Source organism: Phalaenopsis equestris, unplaced genomic scaffold, assembly GCF_001263595.1.
Source record: "Phalaenopsis equestris unplaced genomic scaffold, ASM126359v1 Scaffold001062, whole genome shotgun sequence".
NCBI lineage: Eukaryota > Viridiplantae > Streptophyta > Magnoliopsida > Asparagales > Orchidaceae > Phalaenopsis > Phalaenopsis equestris.
This window is the reverse complement of record NW_018165501.1, coordinates 267,926-286,871: the sequence shown is the minus strand read 5'-3', so window position 1 is coordinate 286,871 and position 18,946 is coordinate 267,926. Positions and strand designations below refer to the sequence as shown.

General features: G+C 37.5%; 2 protein-coding genes across 2 annotated transcripts in view; one reads left to right on the top strand and one right to left on the bottom strand.

Annotated features, from left to right (window-relative positions):
- Nucleotides 1-18,946, bottom strand: part of LOC110032933 — a 29,628-nt gene that overhangs the window by 2,355 nt on the left and 8,327 nt on the right. Inside the window, exons 5-13 of the mRNA XM_020736728.1 lie at nucleotides 10,258-10,362; nucleotides 2,579-2,662; nucleotides 1,496-1,611; nucleotides 1,320-1,421; nucleotides 1,132-1,245; nucleotides 953-1,009; nucleotides 788-854; nucleotides 645-698; nucleotides 472-546 (exon numbers count right to left, since the gene is read on the bottom strand). Of these exons, the coding sequence (XP_020592387.1) occupies nucleotides 472-546; nucleotides 645-698; nucleotides 788-854; nucleotides 953-1,009; nucleotides 1,132-1,245; nucleotides 1,320-1,421; nucleotides 1,496-1,611; nucleotides 2,579-2,662; nucleotides 10,258-10,362 (774 nt within the window). The remainder of the gene's footprint in view (nucleotides 1-471; nucleotides 547-644; nucleotides 699-787; nucleotides 855-952; nucleotides 1,010-1,131; nucleotides 1,246-1,319; nucleotides 1,422-1,495; nucleotides 1,612-2,578; nucleotides 2,663-10,257; nucleotides 10,363-18,946) is intronic.
- On the top strand, nucleotides 16,994-18,387 carry LOC110032940 (probable apyrase 6). The gene is given in 2 exon segments (XM_020736734.1): nucleotides 16,994-17,561; nucleotides 17,564-18,387. Coding segments are annotated over 2 exon segments (1,320 nt in total). The 3' UTR covers nucleotides 18,316-18,387.

Here is an 18,946-nt window from a genome sequence, read left to right as displayed (position 1 = left end):
ATATATATATATATATATATTAAAAATAAAGTAAAGAAATGACCGAAGGCTATTATACGAGCCCCGGTCATTCTTCATGAGCCGAATAATTTGAGTACCACACCCTACACTCAGGGGGAATCGAACCCCAAACCAAAGAAGACTTACAAACAAGCAGACGCCCGACCAACTGATCTTAGTACGCGACACATATTATTCCTTCATATATATATATAAAGGAATGGTCAGGGCTATTATACGAGCCGCCAGCCACACAATGTGCCTAACAATTCGAATACCACCCTCCTGAACGCTCACATCGCCAGAGGTGAATTCAAATGAGCGACCCGAGGGGTCTTACACCAAGGATGCCAACCAACAGACCGAAGTACGCGACACACACACACACACACACACACACACACACACACACACACACACACACACACACACATATAGATATAGATATATAACATGGAATGGCTCACTCACCTGATTCCCGAGTGAAGGAACCACTTTATGATCAATCCATTGAGAATCCACAACACCAATTTTTTCATGTGCGGGCTGGTTTAATGTAATTCAGAGCAAGCGGTTTTTATTTTAATGGCTGAAAAAATCATTCCATCGTGTGTACTAAAAGACATTGATGCAAAAATGAGTACCTCCACACATTTTCTCAGCGCAAAATCAAGGCCCCATCCGTGAATCAAATCATTCTGCAGGAAAAAAAGGATTGCAAGGAAATAATGGATGGTGATGGAATAAGTCTGACAGCTTTGCTCACATATGATATATCTAGTCTCACCTGAATCATATACCATACGCATCTCCATGCATTACGTGAGAACACTGGTGCCATTATCTCTACAAATCTGAGAGTTGAACAGCGACAAATTATAATTGGAAGAAGAAAACTGAAATGGCTTTGATGCATGCACATCTTTATAGATAAGGAGTATATAGACCATACGCAGCACATGGAGGCAGCTGGGGATTACTGCACCAGCCAGGCTTCTCTTCCGTTTGTCTATTCAAAATCAAATGTAAAAATTATTTTAGCAATGGAGGCGTAAGAAATTTTACTTTTTTCAAGTAAAATAACCATGTGGAATTTTAAAGCTAGTTAATTTCTCTAAATCCAATACAAACTTGTGGACTTCACCGTCACTTCTTCTTTTGGTCATTTGCCAGGTTAAGCCTTTGTTTGGCTCCAAGCCAGGTTGTGAAATCTCCAAACCATGCTTCATCACCAGCTTTATGTACCTAGTAATTCAAACCTTATATTAGTAGATTTCTTCGAATCAAAATCAAACGGAAAAAAAAATGCAGAAACTCACTCCTCGGCATTAAAATGCTCCACCCCTAGATCTTCATCCCAGATAAAGATGTATTCATAACGAGCAACTATGTCAGGGTGCAAAAAACGTTTGGCATACCACCTTTAATTGAGACAACAGAGATTAGAAAAACATCAGACAAGAACAAATGTAAAAAGAAAACAACTATGACTCACCATTTGGTTTGCTTCCTTGCGCTTACATGAATTGCTTGTTTTGACCATTCAAATTCATCCCATTCAGTAGTCCGACCATCATAATGAAACAACATGATGGTGAAATTTTCAGAGAACTGCAGAAGTTTAGGGTTCATATGTTAAAAATAAAATAAAAACACTACCAGTTTCAATGTTAGAAATATTCCAGATTTTTAGGAGAACCATAGTTAAATATTCAGATTAAATTTTTCAGGTTACCAGGAACAAGTAATATGGTGCATTGAGTTACTCAAATGTTTATGTCCACGATCATTACTAGTATAAATTTAAAACATTAAAATGCTTGACATTAAAGTCTGCGAATATTTTCTAAGATCACTCAAAACACCAGATCAACGTTAGCTCAAGATTGAACTCAGATAGATATAAAAGTCAAACCCCCTAGAACTGAACTAAAATTGACCCAATATAGATTGAATCAAACTAGCTTGAGATCAAAGCAAAATGTATATGCATTTAGGTATACATGCATGCATACATATAATTATGAATTTGTATTTTTATTAATGTATATAGGCATGGATATGTTATTTATGACATGGATACACGTACGAGTGTTTTTTGTAGGCTGAATTACGAATGTATCTCAGGAATTAAAAAAAAACTTTTTGAAATCAAATTAACTTTTAGCTAAAATCAAGCACAAATCAAATTAAATGAGCCAAGCATAGCTTGAATGGAGATCAGTTTGAGCTAGGATGTACGGAAGCCTAGCTTGGCTCAAGATAAGATTAGATAGCTTGTACCTTAAGCTTGAGATGGGATTGAACCGTGCTAAGAAAAAATCATTCACTAACACCAAAATGGGCTTCCAAATATATCCATATCTGTAATCTGGGTTACCATATTAGGATTTGCTATTCCGCAGAATTAAATGTGTATCATCATTAAAATCAATCAATAATGTTACATAGTTGAACTGTGTCAAAGATTTAAGTATTCCATAGAGTAGCTATGAGCGTTAACTATGAAGTTGTAACACAAGTGCTTGACTTTTGACAAAATATAGAAATCTTAAAAAAACGAAAATCTTTCGTTTACCTTTTTCACTGCCGCATCAATATTATACTTTTGATCATATCCAACTGTAAACGTTACAAGATACTTCTGCTGTATTTTTAGATCCTGCATAATTATTGAAAAATTTTAATATTGAAATAAAGATAGAATAGAAGAACAAACAGCATATACTCAACAAAATAGTATAAGAGACTAAGAAACGTCAAAAACCAATAGCTGACTGCAACATCCCTATCCTCATGTTGGCCACAGTATTTACTGTTATTATTGTCATATGAAGTTGATATGTATGCATCTGTGAACCACATGGGCCCACCCACGATTTAGGAAATTGTTGGTCAACTGTTATATTTGAGGGTGAGAATTAATCTCCCGTCATTATCCATTATTGTGTCTTTATATTTTTTCCTTCTTCTTATGAAGATTAGAATTTCTCTCCAATTGTATCATAGTTAGAATTGTATATATACATGTTAATTGCTTGTATTAGCTTAATGAAAGATTACAGAGTTTTTCCCTCTAAGAAAGTTCCTCCTAAATTCCACAATCTCCATTCAAGACAAATGAAAATCTCAACTTAGCTTTCACTGTTTATCTTTTCTGAAATAGTAACCATTGTCTAGCCTATATTGCATGCTGAATAGTCATAAAACAAGATGTTTATGATTGCAGCACCCCCCCCCCCCCCCCCCCCCCCGATGAGTTACATAACAAGAACTCAATGGGTTATAAACTAGTATAACTAAATAGCCACAGACGTATTTTATAGAACGCATGACCGCATCCGAAACGTCCATTATATCTAGAAAATAAGACCCATATTGATGGAGTTTTGTGCATGGGTCTCATTCGGCACAGTGCACACAAATCGAGGTCAAATTGGCCTTGAATGACGAAATAGAATGTGCAAGTGTGTATGAAACGTTGATTTTACCTAGGAAGAACATTCATATTGTTTGGGTTACATGCATAGATCTCGTTCGGCATGATGCACACAAATCGAGTCCAAACTGGCCTAGGAGGACGATACAGACTGGCCAAACGCGTCGAGAACGTTGATTTTAACTAGGGTGGACATCGATATTGATGGAGTTTCGTGCATGGGTTTCATTCAAAGTGAAGCACGTAAATCAAGGTCAAATTGACTGGTCTATTGATGAAATTTGCTCGAACGATCCAAGACAACAAAACAAATCGCATGAGTGTGCTAAAACGTCGATTTTATCTAAGAACTCTCATATTGTCTGGGTTTTGTACACGGGTCCTGTTCGGCACGACGCACGCAAATTGAAGCCAAACTGGCCTTGGACGATGAAACACACTACTCGAGAGCGTTCAGAATGTCGATTTTACCTAATGGGTACACTCATATTGGTGGGGTTTCATGCACGAGTCTCATTTGATGCCAACATGCAAATCGAGGCAAAATCGGCTCGTCCATCGTTGAAATTTGCCCGAACAATCCTGGACGATAAAACAGACCGCGCGAATGCATTTGAAACGTTGAATTTAACTAAGGACACCTATATTGTTGGAGTTTTCGTGCACGGGTCTCATCTGACACGATGCATGCAAATCAAAGCATTCGCAGAACCCGGCAAAAGCGTGGTTGTGCGCACAACCGCAATCCTAGCCACGTCCAACCCACATGCAAGCCAGCCCAGTTGCTATGTGCTAGCCAAATCCATCCTCCTATCCAACCTTTATGCTTGCTAGCACGGTTACCAAATCCAGGCCAAATCCAGGCTCCCGCTTGCCAGTGTTAGGTAAATCCAGCCTCCAAAAGTCCGCGCGCGTGCAGTTGCGCCCTTATGCTTGGCAGCGCACGCCTGCCTACACACATGTAGAATTGCGCGTCACGCACCCGCATAAGTGTGTGCACTCCCGCACGCATCTGCGAGTAATTCCCCCAGTTAGCCACCCTCGCGCGCCCATCTTCCTGCGCGCGCGCGCACTTTGCCGCCAAATTCAGCTCTAGGCGAATTTTTTTGTTTTTTTGCCCCCTCCACTTACACCCATATGTGATATTAACAAAGTCTATTACTTATAATTAAATGTGTGCTTTGATGATAAATTACACTTATGTTACTTAAACTAACTTAATATTTTATATTAATTATTTTATCATAAAAAATGAGGGGTCACACTCTCACCACACAAAGAAATGATGTGGCACAAGGGGGAGGAATTCACTAGAATGCTTTTTGCATGCCTAATATATAAAAAAGGGAGACCCCATTCAGCTGGTTAGAGGGCTTGGAAGTTGCTTGGAGATATGAAAGAGCTATGAAAACAAAAAGGTCTTGGAGAGAAAAAGGAAAAATCATCTTCTTCTTCTTCTTCTACTTCATTTCCTCCATCAAACCTCCCATTTTCTCCAACATATCTATGAGAGAAAGTGAGGGTGAGTTCTTTGGAGGCTTCATCCATACATCCAAAGAGATCTTCCACACTTGAGAGAAGGCTTTCGGTGACCTTTTCAACTCTCCTACAATAAGGAGAGCATCTTCTCCCTTCCATCGGAGGAGCTTAAAGATCGGAGTTTCATAACTCCTTCAACACTTCTACAGTGAGGAGAGCTTCATCCATTTGAGGTGACGTTGAAGAGGGCTTTGCAGGAGAAAAAAGAACACGTTCACAACCTTTGCATCGGAAAGATATCAAAAAGAACACGTTCACAACCTTTGCATCGGAAAGATATCCTAAAACCCTTGCATTTCTTTTCTTTAGAGCCCCCTAGGCTGAATGTTAGAGATCTAAGGACTAGGAATTTTGTGCTAGAGAGAGGCCTTTTAGGTTAGGAGCTAAACATTGGTCTCTGATACCACTTTTATCACGACTTGGCCCGACTCTTGAATTAACCAAGGCGGTGCAAACGGTCGAATGGTATGAATTTAAATTTTCTATACAATTCTAAAATTTAACAGATAGAAGAATAGCTAATTAAATTAACATAAATATTAAAATTAATTTTACCTCATTACTGGTTGTCGGCATATTTTATAAACATTTTCTCTTCTATCACTCATCAATAATCACTAAATTAACCTAAAAAGTTAATTTAAAAATATAATAAGCTAAACAAGCCAGTAAATTCTCATACTCTTTAACTACAACAATACAAGAAAAAAAAATAATATACATGTCGCTTAAGTTTCTTCATAAATTATTTTAAAAATTTAACATTCTATTCAAAGAGTCTATATTTATATCATATTAATATTATATTAAGATCATATCAATATCATTTCATATCTACATAACCGTCACAAGAGCACCGTCTAAAAATTTGTACCACTTAAGGAATTTTAATATCAATGTTCTTTTTCATTTACGTGCACGAGTTTATTAATATTCTTCCACTAGTACCTGAAAAAGTAACTCATAGTTAATCATGCACATGCAAACATAATATAAGTCATTTCATTTACATTCTAAAAAATCACCCAATAACATTAATATGCAGTAAATAACCATAACTATGCAAATCATTCACATTCATTTCTAGATGATTAAATTGAATAATAAAACAAAATAAACAAAATAATCATATTCTAATATTCTAGTACAGTAACAAGATATTTTGACTAATAATATTCTAACGTGAGTGATTTAGAAGAAATACAATACTATTACCACAATTTAGAAGTAAGAATGCTCACCTAGATGCCGATTGTTTCGCCTTTACATCGACTCCTCTAAAATTGAATGCCTAAATAAGAACGGTATTCATATTTATTATGTTATACAATTTAGATTGTTATTAAGCTTTTACTTAATCTTGTCGGGGTACATTGCATCCATAGCCTGGACGTTGAAACCTAGCCAAAGGGAAGCTCTACATCTGTTAGATCGCGTTGGTGCGTAGGAGAAGCAAGTTCATGGAAGCGGCGTCAATTCTCTGCTACCCTGGGTAGAGCCTCGTGATAGAAGTCCCAAAGAAGAAGAGGATCGCATCATGCGTCATCTGCTAGTTTGAGCAGCTTGAAGAAAGAGAGGATCAGCCCGTATTAAAGAAGAAGAAGCTTTCCTTCTACGTAAAGAGTTTCGGACGCGGTGCTCGCATATAGAGGAACCAGAAGAAAGGAGATACCACAAATTCATGCGTGAGGTGGTCAACTGAAGTTTGTAAGGGTACGCTTTAATAAATAATTTTGAATTAATTAAGTTATTGATATATATATAATATCGATGGAGGTGGAGGTTGTATTGGCCTCTGGCGAAAATGTTCCTTCGATTTAGGATTTCGGCAACGGCCAATTCGTGTTTCGGTAACAGCTACTTCAGCGCATGCTGAACTCACGGCTACAACTCCTCTTCTCCTTTCGATAAAGCTACAGACCATCCTCCTCTGCCTTCGATCGCTTCCTCCCTCTACACGCGGGCAGAACGTTGTTTCTTCCTTCGACTAGGGTTCGGTGTCCAAGACGCACCTTCGAGTAGGTTTAGCTGCTTCCTTCGGCTAGGTTTCGCTTCCTCCCTCTACCTACTGCAGTTGCCCTAATTGTCGTTCGATTTCTTTCGACCCCATTGGTTGTCGGGGTCTTTTTGTGGTGAGGGTTCGCCGTTTGCTCTTTTCTCGACTGCATTCTTCACTGCTCGTTAAGGCCTCGCCTCCTGCTTCAAGCGGTGATGGCTTTGGACATAAATTATGTTATTGCCTTTGCGGGTGTTTACACCTCAGGAATTCATAAATTGTGTTTATTCCCGTTTTCTTTTGCGCTGTCTGAGGGTGGCGAGTTCGGTTGCATCAAGAAAGCTGGTAGGAATAACGGGAAACCAACCATCTTTTATACTGAAGCCAAATGTAATCTGCTTACTTTCTCTTGTCGTTTGAATTTGGTCGGGAAATTCATTTATGACCATCCTAAACTGGAGCTTATATGTAAGGAATTACATTGTTGGGGAGTGAAATATAAGACTTTTAGATATGCGGTATATCTTATTCAACTAAACAATATACACGCTTATTTGCTAGAATATTACTTTGGATTGATAACAGAGCAATGAAAATTTTGAAATTGATTGTGAATTTGACCCACAGACTGAAACACCAACCATATCGGTCTGGATTTGTCTCCCTGACATGAAATTTCATTATTTTAATTAAGAAGTGTTATACTCTATTGCTGCAGTCTATGGTAGGTCACTCAAAAAGGACGTTCCCACTTTTAATTTTTCACGTTCTTTAGAAGTTAGAGTACTAGTTGAAAGGGACACCACTTTAACCGCCTCTTGAAGAAATTTGGTTAGGCTAACAACACCAAGGATATTGACAAAGTGTAGTTATTGAATTTTTCCCTATGTGGTAGCCATCAACACCCCCATCTAAAACCAAAAAAGCAAAGTGCCAGCAAGATTTAGAGATCCCCCCTCCTCCTCTTCTCTAAATTAGTGACACTCTTAATCATCACAAAGATATTTATGACCCCAATAACACTGTGGTAACCGTACCATCTAGTCCACTGGCCGGCGTGGTTGTCGGTTCAATACCCAAGTGAGAAATCTTTCAACTATTCAGCCTCCACATAATACTCAAGATGAAGGTTCTTTGATTACTCCTGCGGAATCTCAGCCGGTGGTGACAGAAAAGACATTTGATATTTCACATACTCTAGAACCTATCTTTGATGTAACGGTTGGCAATCTCATGGTGAGGTGTCCAACCATAGGTGTGCCCCAGCCTCAAATTCAATATTCTACCCTAAGTAAGCTTTCTACTGTGGCCCTACCACCTCATTAGATCAAACAAGTTGTTACTGTCATTTAGGCACAAGGGGATCATGTTGTGCAACAACCTACACATTCCCGACAATTTTTATACCAATACACTAATCGAATGAGCAAGCCTTCAGATGAGGATTGGCGGGTTTACACCTCCAAGAAGAAGAATAATAATAAAAGCCTACTATAACTAAAGAATTTAATGGATGATATCTTGGTTGTTTTGGGTAATGCCAGTAGACTTAACTATTTGTTAGCAGGCTCCCTACCTAGAACCAAAGGTATAAGGTAAGGATATATTGGGTCGTACTCAAGCTCCCATTATCCAATGTTTGGAGACTTTTAGCGTAGAGTTTACATGTCAAGTTTATAATTTTGTTTTTTTAGGTATACATGTACTTTTTTGGGACTTTGGTATGTGTTGTATACCGGGTGCTTAGGGTTCCAGTTTAGGCCCTCTCATCTAACCTTTATGTACAATTCTTTGTAGTAAAAAAAAATAGGATTACTAAGTCTAATCTAAAATAACGGGAGGCTCTGCTAGGGTTTTGCCTCAAGGTGAACTCGAGCAGCTCCTTTGATTCTCATTTCGCTTGCTTCGTTCGCAATCGAGGAAGAAGGGTTTCACGCTCGTCGTCGGTTTCGCATTTTCTTTCGACTTTGTATGTTTTGCCTTTCGCCTTCTCCTTTCGTTGTCCTTTTCAATTGTCTGCAGCTGCGGTTCGTCTGCTGCTGCGGTGTGCGTCTTTGTCGCCCTCTCTGCTGCGGTGTATGGCTGCTGCTGCGACAACTTCCACCGTTGTCTGTGCTCCAACCAGAGCGGCTTTCCTCTGCCCCGCTTTTTGCTCGTTGTATTGGATTCATCATTTGCTCTCTGCTCCCTTCATTGTTCTTAACGTCGTACCTCCTTCTATTGGTGATGGCTTCAGACAAAACGTATGTTGCTGCCCTTGTGAGTGTTCACGCCTCAAGTACTCCTAAATCGTGCTCCTTCCCTCCTTCGTTTGTGTCGGCGGAGGACATCAAGAAAACTGATAGGAGAATGGGAAGTCAGTCATCTTTTTTACAGAAGCAGAATGTAATCAGCTTGCTTTCCCCTGTCGTCTGAATTTAGTCGGAAAATTTCTTTATTGTTATTCCATAATGGAGCTTATTCGAAAGGAATTTGAGCTTATGCACTTTGTTGGGGAGTGAAAAATTGGGCTTTTAAATTGAAAACACATCCTCATTCAACTAAATAATGATCAAGATTACACACGCTTATTTGCTAGAAGATTAATCTGGAATGATAACAGAGCAATGAAGATTTTGAAATGGTCGATGGATTTTGACCCACAGACGGAAAGAACCACCAATCATTCTGGTTTGGATTCGCCTCCCAATAGCTTATTAAGCCTTCATTTGTAAAATGTCTCTTTTCGTCCAAAGAAAGTAACAAGAATAATTTTATTTTTTGAGTAATGAATTTTTATAAGGCCACTATAAGCTCTCTTATCAATGGTTTTTCAAGTAAATTATGAACTTATAGAGAGTAGTAGCAAGTCATTAAACTAGCATATGGATCTCTCATCCAAGTTTGGGTTGCAAGGAATCAAAGTGTGAATTACAGTCCCTTTAAACAAGTATTTTTACAAAATTCCTATATTGCTGATAATAACCACAACAAATTAATAAAAAAAATTAAGAACTCAACATTCAAGCATGTCTCAAGGAACTTCTAACATAACATGCCACATGCAAGCATATATTTAGAAAATACTTACCTTCTCAGTGTTCAAATGAATCAGATTTATGGCTTTTCATAAATGTATTCACTTCTGCTTTTATAGATTACAAATAGTTTTGAGTAGATCTAAAAATTCTTGAGTTTGATGATCATATGATCTGAAATGATCATCCTACTTGATTTGGATTCATTCATAATTAACAAAACCTCAAAAAAAATGTAAATAAGTACACCAAATAGAGTGGCATACCTCACTTGGATTACCCCACAATCTACGAAGATAAAAATCCGATTCTGGTACAATAATCCCTGGTGCAAGTCTTTCTGACCCTTTAGGATTTGAAGGAATATAAATCTGCCCAAATCATTCAATTTTAAAAAGACATTACAATTCAGAACAAAGGAAAGTCATAGTCTACAACCCTACAATAGGTTTTTCTAGAATAAACAAAACAAAATGGATTTATTAAATACAATATACCCTTCCCAAATGAGCACACATTCAAATACACCCAGGCGCACATAATATAGAAGGGAAAGGCTGTAAAAGTGCTTAACTTTTCCAAATCAATAAAACCATCTACATAAACTTTAGATAATTTCAAAGTAAACATTTAGATAGCTTGCCAACAGCCATGGCACACCATTCAATAACAATGGCACAAACTAAGGCCTCATTTGGAACAGTTGCATGGTGTTGCATAGCCAACGCTACAAATGGATGATCAACTTTGAAAGTTAATTCTCCACTGTTCATGAGGTACAGTTGCATGGTGTTACATAGCCAACGCTACAAATGGATGATCAACTCTGAAAGCAAATTCTCCAGAGTCATTAAAGATTGAAGTAGGCAAATATATGGGTGACGCAGAACAATACATTCATCAAAAATACTTCTAGATTATTTATAAAATATTATAATATTTAAAATTATTTTAGGATCTACTTGAATTTCATTTTATTTACTCTTCAGGATTATCATTATTTAACTTTAACGATAAGTCTTAGGGGTTATCAAAACTTATTTCAACTTAGTTTGGCACATCTTGCAATATTATTTCTATAAACAAGAGTTAGCAAATCTCCTGTGAAAGCTCTCAATCACAACTTCAATCCTGCAACAACCAAGCTTTTTATGGATACAGTCCTATGACTAGAACTACTTTCCTCCTCCAACTCCACAATCTAATCTATGTGAGAGAAGAAACCAAGCACATTTCAAGAGATGAGCAAGGTCATTATGAAATTTATCAATATCTATATATCAAATTGGCATAAAAACAATTCTTTATTTTTATCGATTTGATATTAGAGCCAAATTTCTTGAATATAATTGTGCCTAAATCTTAGATACTTATACCCATCCATTGCCATTGATCATCCTTAAAGCTAAAAATATTAATCTATGGAAGGTATAGAGTATGCTTGAGTGATCAACCATAAATACAAAAATTCACTTTTAGAGCTACATAATTTTGATTAGGAATTGTTATAAATCTATTAACACATTTCATCACAAAAGCATTTAACAATGCAATATTCTTATGAATATGACTAGATATGAAGGAAATATATGCACCATGTAATTGTAAGTTTAAAAAATTATTTATTAATGACAGCGGGAATATAATGGATGTTGGAGTGGAGGGTTGAGTCGAGTAATTTTATTTAGTTTGAGAGAATGTAAGGAAACCCAATGGAAATGATTTTTGGTTTATAAAGCTTTGGGTAGACAGCGATTCAAAGATGGCCAAAATCTATGAAAGGTCAATGGGGTTTAGGTTGAATTTTAACCAATTAATTTTGTCTGGAACTTAAGAGGGTGGGTTTATATAAGATGTGGTTGGTATATGTATTCTATGGATAGCAAAAGATGTAAGAAAAATGATGCAAGGGTTGTTAGAGATTGTGGTATGAAAGTTTCGGTGTATATAGTTTATGAAAGATAAAGTGGTTGCATTGAAATAAATTTTATATAGCTTGTTTAAGTAGGGAATAACCAGGAACTAAAGAGTTAGATCCTAGAGAGAACTTCCAAAATAGTTAAGCGAGATGCAAGGACTCAATTGATAGAAAGAAATCACACAAAATAAAAATAAAACATTAAGGATAAGCCTCTCACCAAAGCGAAGTTGGTTTTGGTCACCTAACGAACAAGAAGTGCCTTCAAGCTTTCGCAAATAGAAAAAATGAATACTTCAATCAGATTTCTATTTTATTAAAAGCTCATTACATTTTTATCATTATTGATATTTTAAAGCATTACAAAAATATGGAGGTAAAAAATTAAGACACCTTCGAAATAGCTTTAAGCTTCACTACTTCATCTAAGAAACCTAAGGGCATATTAATAAATTGTTACTTCTCTTGGAAGATGAAAATCATATTAGAAGCTTCATGAATCTCCAAGAAGTGGTCATACCTGCTCTGACATGACCTTGAGTGAGTGGTAAGGTGAGCTGACAAGTTGAACTCGCAGAGTTGTATTCAACTTGAGCTAAGATATGAACTCACAGATAACTATGTATATTTTTCTAAAATTACAAAACAACTAACTTAAAATAACTTCCAATGAAATAAATAAAACAAAATAAAGTAAAATAACTTAACGAGTACTTACCCTATTTAAAGATGTAAGAGGCATATTCTACACCTAGCTACATCAACTACCTTGGACAACAAATAAAGTCTTCCTTGAAGGGCTACTAGAAGTGTGGCTATGTTCAAAGCTAATCCATCTTAAGGTGGAGTTTCCTGAGATGGAATCAAGCCTATAAAGATCAATAAATACCGAAGCAAAACAATCTCCCTGGCAAGTGGGTTAGATTTCTAGTTTCATGGCATATTGAATCTCTTAAAAAAGTAAAATATAAAAAGCAAATACTGCATTTTATTTTTCGTACAAAACAAGGCATTCCACCTTGCTTCATTATATAATATTGAAAGGAAACAAAACAGAAATTACTTTAAAAGTAAGAGCATGAAAAGGGAAATATTTAATAAAGGAAATACAATTATTTATATTATCAGAAAAGAAAAGAAAGTTCTTCCTAATGTAGACTGGAACTTTCCAATACTCCCCATACATCTGGGTGGTATATATTGTAAAAACCTAACTTGAACTTCAATTCACCATAATAAAGCCTTGGTAGAGCTTTAGCAAGAATTTCAACAATCTAAAGTCATGTAGGAACATAGCCAAACTGAACAATTTCATTGTTAACCATTTCTTAAATGAAGTGATAGCGGAGTTAACCAAATAATAAAAAGAAAACCAAATTTTATTATGAAAATCAAATAAAAAATTACAACCAACATACGAGAATCTGAAATTGCAATAACTAGCACACAAAGTCAAGCTAGGGGGTAGATCCAGTGGTGGTGGTGGTCAACAAGGTTTGGGAAGGTGATGTGGGGGTGAAAAGAGTGGTTGGCTAGTATAAAACAACAGAGCATTTGTTTCCCAATGTCGGACAGAAAGCAAACAGCAGGGAGCGATGTGAGAGAGCTGTCCGGGGTGATGGTAGCAAGGGTAGAGGGCTGAAATGGTGGCGGCAGCAAAGAGGAAGGGTTAGACGGAAGCGGCAGCGAAGGTGGAGGGGTGGAACAACAATGGCAGTGAAAAGAAATGGTTGAACAAGGGAAATCTCCAACAAAAAAAAAAAAGTGGTTGTAGTCAGGGTGGAACTGCAGTGAGGAGAGAGGCGTAGCAGCAAAGTGAGAGAGACATGAAAGGGTATAGAGAAGATACACATCACCTGGAGACTAATATACAACCAAAGCATCACTTGGAACACTAAGATACAACCATCAACGGGAAAAACACAATATATTTTATTATGTTCCTCATTTTGTTCCTCATACACAACAACATGGTTAATCTCAATATATTTTATTATGTCATAATTCACAGGATTTTTGGCTATACCAACACATATTTAATTATCACTGAATAGTTTAATAGTGTCTTGCATCTCATCCTTAAGTTTCCATAATAGCCTTTGAATCCACATTCTCTCACATATTACTAGTGGATGAGCAAGTTATTTAGATTTTGCACTAATCAGACAGACAACAGCTTATTTTTTGCTTCTCCACATGATGAGATTGCCTTGGACATATGAACAATATCAAGTCGCTATCAGTTATCTCTCCCGTTCAACTAGCATGTGTGTATATCTCAATCTCTCCCGTTCAACTAGCATCTGTGTATATCTCAAACTTGGAAATATATCTTGCTTCTTCACTGCTGTTGAGAGAGTTCTTTCTTAGATCATAAATACTACGAATTTGATCTTATATCTCCATGTTCATCTTTGCTTTTGATTATTTCTCTCGTTTAATCACTAAAATGCAGGTGCAACATCCTCATATGAGTTTCTCTCACAGATCTAATTTGCTTGTAAGTCATTTGGCTTATGCTGACGATGTTATCCTTTTCTCAAATGCCTCTAAAGCTGCTTTAAAAATTTTAATGGAAAACATTAAGGTTTTCCAATACACTTCTGCGCTTACTTTTAGCCAGGACAAATGTATGATGTACTTTGGGAAACATGTTAAAAACAATACGAAAACATAGGATACTGATTTCATGGACTTAAATGTGCTTCATTGCCTCTTAAGTATCTGGGTGTGAATCTTCTTAGAGATAGGAGAAGGCATACTTAGATGGATGATGTTGTTGCTAAGATTAAATCTAGAATTGATGATTGGAGGAATATTTTCCTCTCTAATGGGAGTAGATTAACATTGTTGAAGAGTGTGCTTCATAGTATCTCGCTGTATGCTTTACAAGTATTGAATATTAAGAAAAGCAATCTCAAAACTTTACATAACATGTTTAATAAATTCCTTTGGTCTAGGGATGGGACTAGGAAGAGGAGGAGCACCTGGGATAAACTATGTAAGCCTTGTTACTCTGGGGAGATTGGTTTCGAAAACTTAGAACATCTTGCACAAATCAACAAGTGTAAGTTGTGGTTCAAATTCAGTGCAGGGGCTTCAATTTGGGCTCAATTTGTGCTTAAGAAGCACTGTAAGCATATGCACCCTTCTCTAGTTTCATGGAAGGTTGGCGATTCTAAGATTTGGAAGTCTATTATTAATGCTAGAGATGTGGCTACCAAGTTATTTTCTGATACATTGATGATGGGATGGTCTCCTTTTGGCATGACCATTGGGGTTTGAGTAATGCTTTTCCCTCCGATTCTTCCACAAATGAGTTTGGGAATGGGGGAAAATGATTTGACGCAATCATATTTCGCCTATCATCTCTTTTTTCCTTTGGAGGTTTTTCCTATCTATGTTGCCTTTAGATGATATTATGAAATTAAAGGGTCTGAAATTGGCTTCAAACTGTTACGTTTGTTCTACAGATGAGGAAAATTATGCACATTTATTTTATGAATGTCAATTTGCTAAAGCTGTCTGGGGTATGATTGGTGATTATTTTGGTAATGTGTGGCCTCAGATTTTTGAGTTCAAAGACATCCTCTTGGTTTGGAAAGATGTTTCCAATGCTCAAAGTAAGGTTGAGCATTTCCCCTTGATAATTTTTTGGTTTCTTTGGATGGCAAGGAACAGCTATAAGTATCACAAATCTCCCCCCTCCCCCTTCATTATTGTTTCTTACAATTTATCTCATTATTTTAAATTAAGCAGAACTTTTTTGGGTGAAGATCAGTGTGCCTCAATCCGGAGGCCATTGGTTTTCAGTTGGCAACTTCCTGAATTTGGATGGGTCAAAATCAACGTTGATGGTAATTGGTCTAACACTGTGGTGTTTTAAGAGATTGGTTGGGTCATACTCTATGCTATCTTGCTTCTCCTATCACTGCAGATTGCCCTTTGGAATCTGAATGTTGGGTTGTTCTCCTTGCGTTGCAGGTGGCTACTATCTTTCAGCTTTCTAATATTTTGGTTGAAACTGATTCCAGGATTCTTTACCAAATTCTTTTTAAACCTCAATAACCCTCATGGAATGTTGTTTGCATTATTAATAGGATTTGGTATATCATATCCACTAACAATCTCAGATTGCGCATGAGTTTCATTTATAGAGAAGGTAACACACCTGCTGATTATCTGGCAAGATTGGGAAATGCTAATATTCTGGTTAGTTTACAACCTTCTGGTGCTTTGAGAATGCTTCGTAGTAGGGATAACTTGGGTGTCCCCTTTATCAGATTTTAGTTTTCTCGGTGGTGCATTGTTCGGGACTTGCCTTCATGGTTGACTTTATTCTATGCTGCATCTGTTTGGTTTTATGGGGTATGGTGTCATGGGTTGTTGTCACTACTACGGGACTTGCCTCATGCTAACAATGGTCAGGTTTTCTGTGCGATGGGTTGGATTTTGGTTTTCTGTTCTATTTTATCATGGCAAGATTATTGAATGAGGGTTTTTGTTGGTGTTATGCTCGGCTACTGCTCGTAATTTATTGTCTATAATGTGGTTGTGTAGCATGCCCTGGTTTTTCACTGAAAGGATATTACCTCCTACATCTGGGCATACAATTTTCAGCCCTCTACATTGGATCCAGCAGTTTTCGGCTTCAGCTCTCGGTTCACATGCTTCCTCTTTTGGTTTTGGATTCCTTTTGTGTAGGATCAGCTCATTGGGTATACATGTGTATTTTGGGTATACGTCCTCATTTTGTGTTTTGGTTTTATTATTTTTTGAGTGATTGTGTGTGGAGTTGTACTCAGGTTGAGGACCCCCCTATGAGTGAGTTTTGTATCTTATTTGGTTAGTTAGTTTTGGGGGTTCCTCTCCTTACCCATTTTTGTAATCACCATTTTTGATTAACACGTAGGGAGCCATATAGCGCTCCTTCCGCAAAGAAGAAGCGCTATATATATTAGGGGAAGCCACAACATCTTCGTTCCTCCACTCCCCTATCCCTTCGACGGAGTGCGGTCGAAACACCAAACCAAACATCAGCAACTCAAAAAAATTTTTCTGCTAAGTTTTCATGCGCCGGCCAAATGCCCGGCTCCAGGCATCTTGCCGAAATCCACCCACCGAAATGCGTTCGCCGGGAAGCCCTCCCCCTTGCCCTAAACATACACAGCTGCACCCTTTGCTCCCGCAGCCATTTCACCACCATCGCCTTCTTTGCGGCAGCGGCGGGGCTTTTGCCTCTTTGCCTTATATATTTCCTGACCTCGCTATCTTCTCATAAATTCAGTATCATTATTGATGGCGGAAGCACTGGCACGCGTATTCACTTATTCGGGTACAAAAGAGGTTGGGGAGGGATTTCGGCGATCGATTTTGGACTGACAGCTTCGATGAAGGTGGTTCCAGGGCTTTCCGCCTTCGCCGAAAATCCAGAGGTTGTTGTAGAATCATTGAAGGAGCTGTTATATTTCGTGAAGGATAAAGTGCCAAAGAATCTGTGGGGGGAGACGGAGGTCAGGCTGATGGCCACCGCAGGTTTGCGATTGCTTGATTTTGATCAGGCGGAGGGGATTTTAAAATCTTGCAGGAGCGCTCTCAGAGAGTCTAGATTCAAGTTTCAGGATGGCTGGGCGACCGTGATCTCAGGAGCTGACTATATGCATGGATTGCTGCTAATTATGCTCTTGGTACTCTTGGAAAAGCACCTCAGGAAACCACTGGGATAGTTGAACTTGGTGGCGCTTCTGCTCAGATAACATTTGTTCCCAGCGAACCAATGCCTCCAGAGTTCTCTCTTGTGATTAAATTTGGACAGGTCACATATAATCTCTACAGCCACAGCTTCCTTCATCTTGGGCAGAACACAGCGTATGAATATTTGCACCGACTGCCTAGTTCAAGAGACTATAAAGCGTCTGCAGAAGCTTATTTTGAGGGTGTATATATTGATCCTTGTACTCCGAAAGGTTATTGGTTTGGTGCGGAACAACCAAACCTCTCTGCTTATGCACTTAATGAGAACATAGATTACAACAGGCTCCCTCATGCATTTAGCAACTTCTCTTAATGTCGATTGGCTGCATTGATGTTATTACGGAAGGAAAAAGATAGATGCTCATATAAGAACTGCCACATCGGTTCAACTTTTGTTCCGAAGCTTCAAGGGAAACTCATAGCAACAGAGAATTTCTTCCATACATCAAAGTTCTTTGGATTGGGTCCTTCATCATATCTTTCTGATTTGACGCTGGCTGGAGAACAATTCTGTGAAAAAGATTGGTCAAAACTGAGGAGAAAGTATCATGCCATAGAGGAGGAGGATTTGTTGCGGTACTGTTTCTCTTCAGCCTATATTGTGGCCCTGTTACATGACAGTCTTGGCATTGCCATGAATGACAGCGGGTAATGCTTTTATGTTGGATGTAAAAATATGATTTTTTTAGGAGTTAAAGCATATTAAACTAATGGATGGAAACTATCAACAAAAGTATCAAACCATTCAAACTGGATTACTGTTAATATAAGGGCCATCCTGCCACGATTACTTTCTATCATGATATTCTTCTCTATTCTTGCATTCATAGGATTTTCCCTATTGAAATGGCGGAAACCTGTACTTATAAACTAAATTTGATATGGAGAAAAGGAGGTATTTCAATTCATCTAAATTTATCTATTTATCCATCGATGATTTTACTTGTACCATCTCACTACATTGGCACTCGACAACCAATGCTACCTTTTAATATTCATTATAGATTCTTTCAAACATGTGTTTACAGTCACCTGTCTTGTAGTAAACTTATATTTTGTAAGGTCTCGTTCCAGAATGATCTTATGCTTGGCATATTATATTTTTAATATGGTTTGTATATGTAGAGAAATTTTGTTCTTTCTGTTCAATGTATGTACAAATTCTTCTGTGGTGGAGATGGAATACAATCAATCAATGAGTCATTATCAAAAAAAAAAAAATTTTTTTTTTTTTTATAATGTCTCATTGATTGATTGTATTCCATTCCCACCCAGGAAGAATT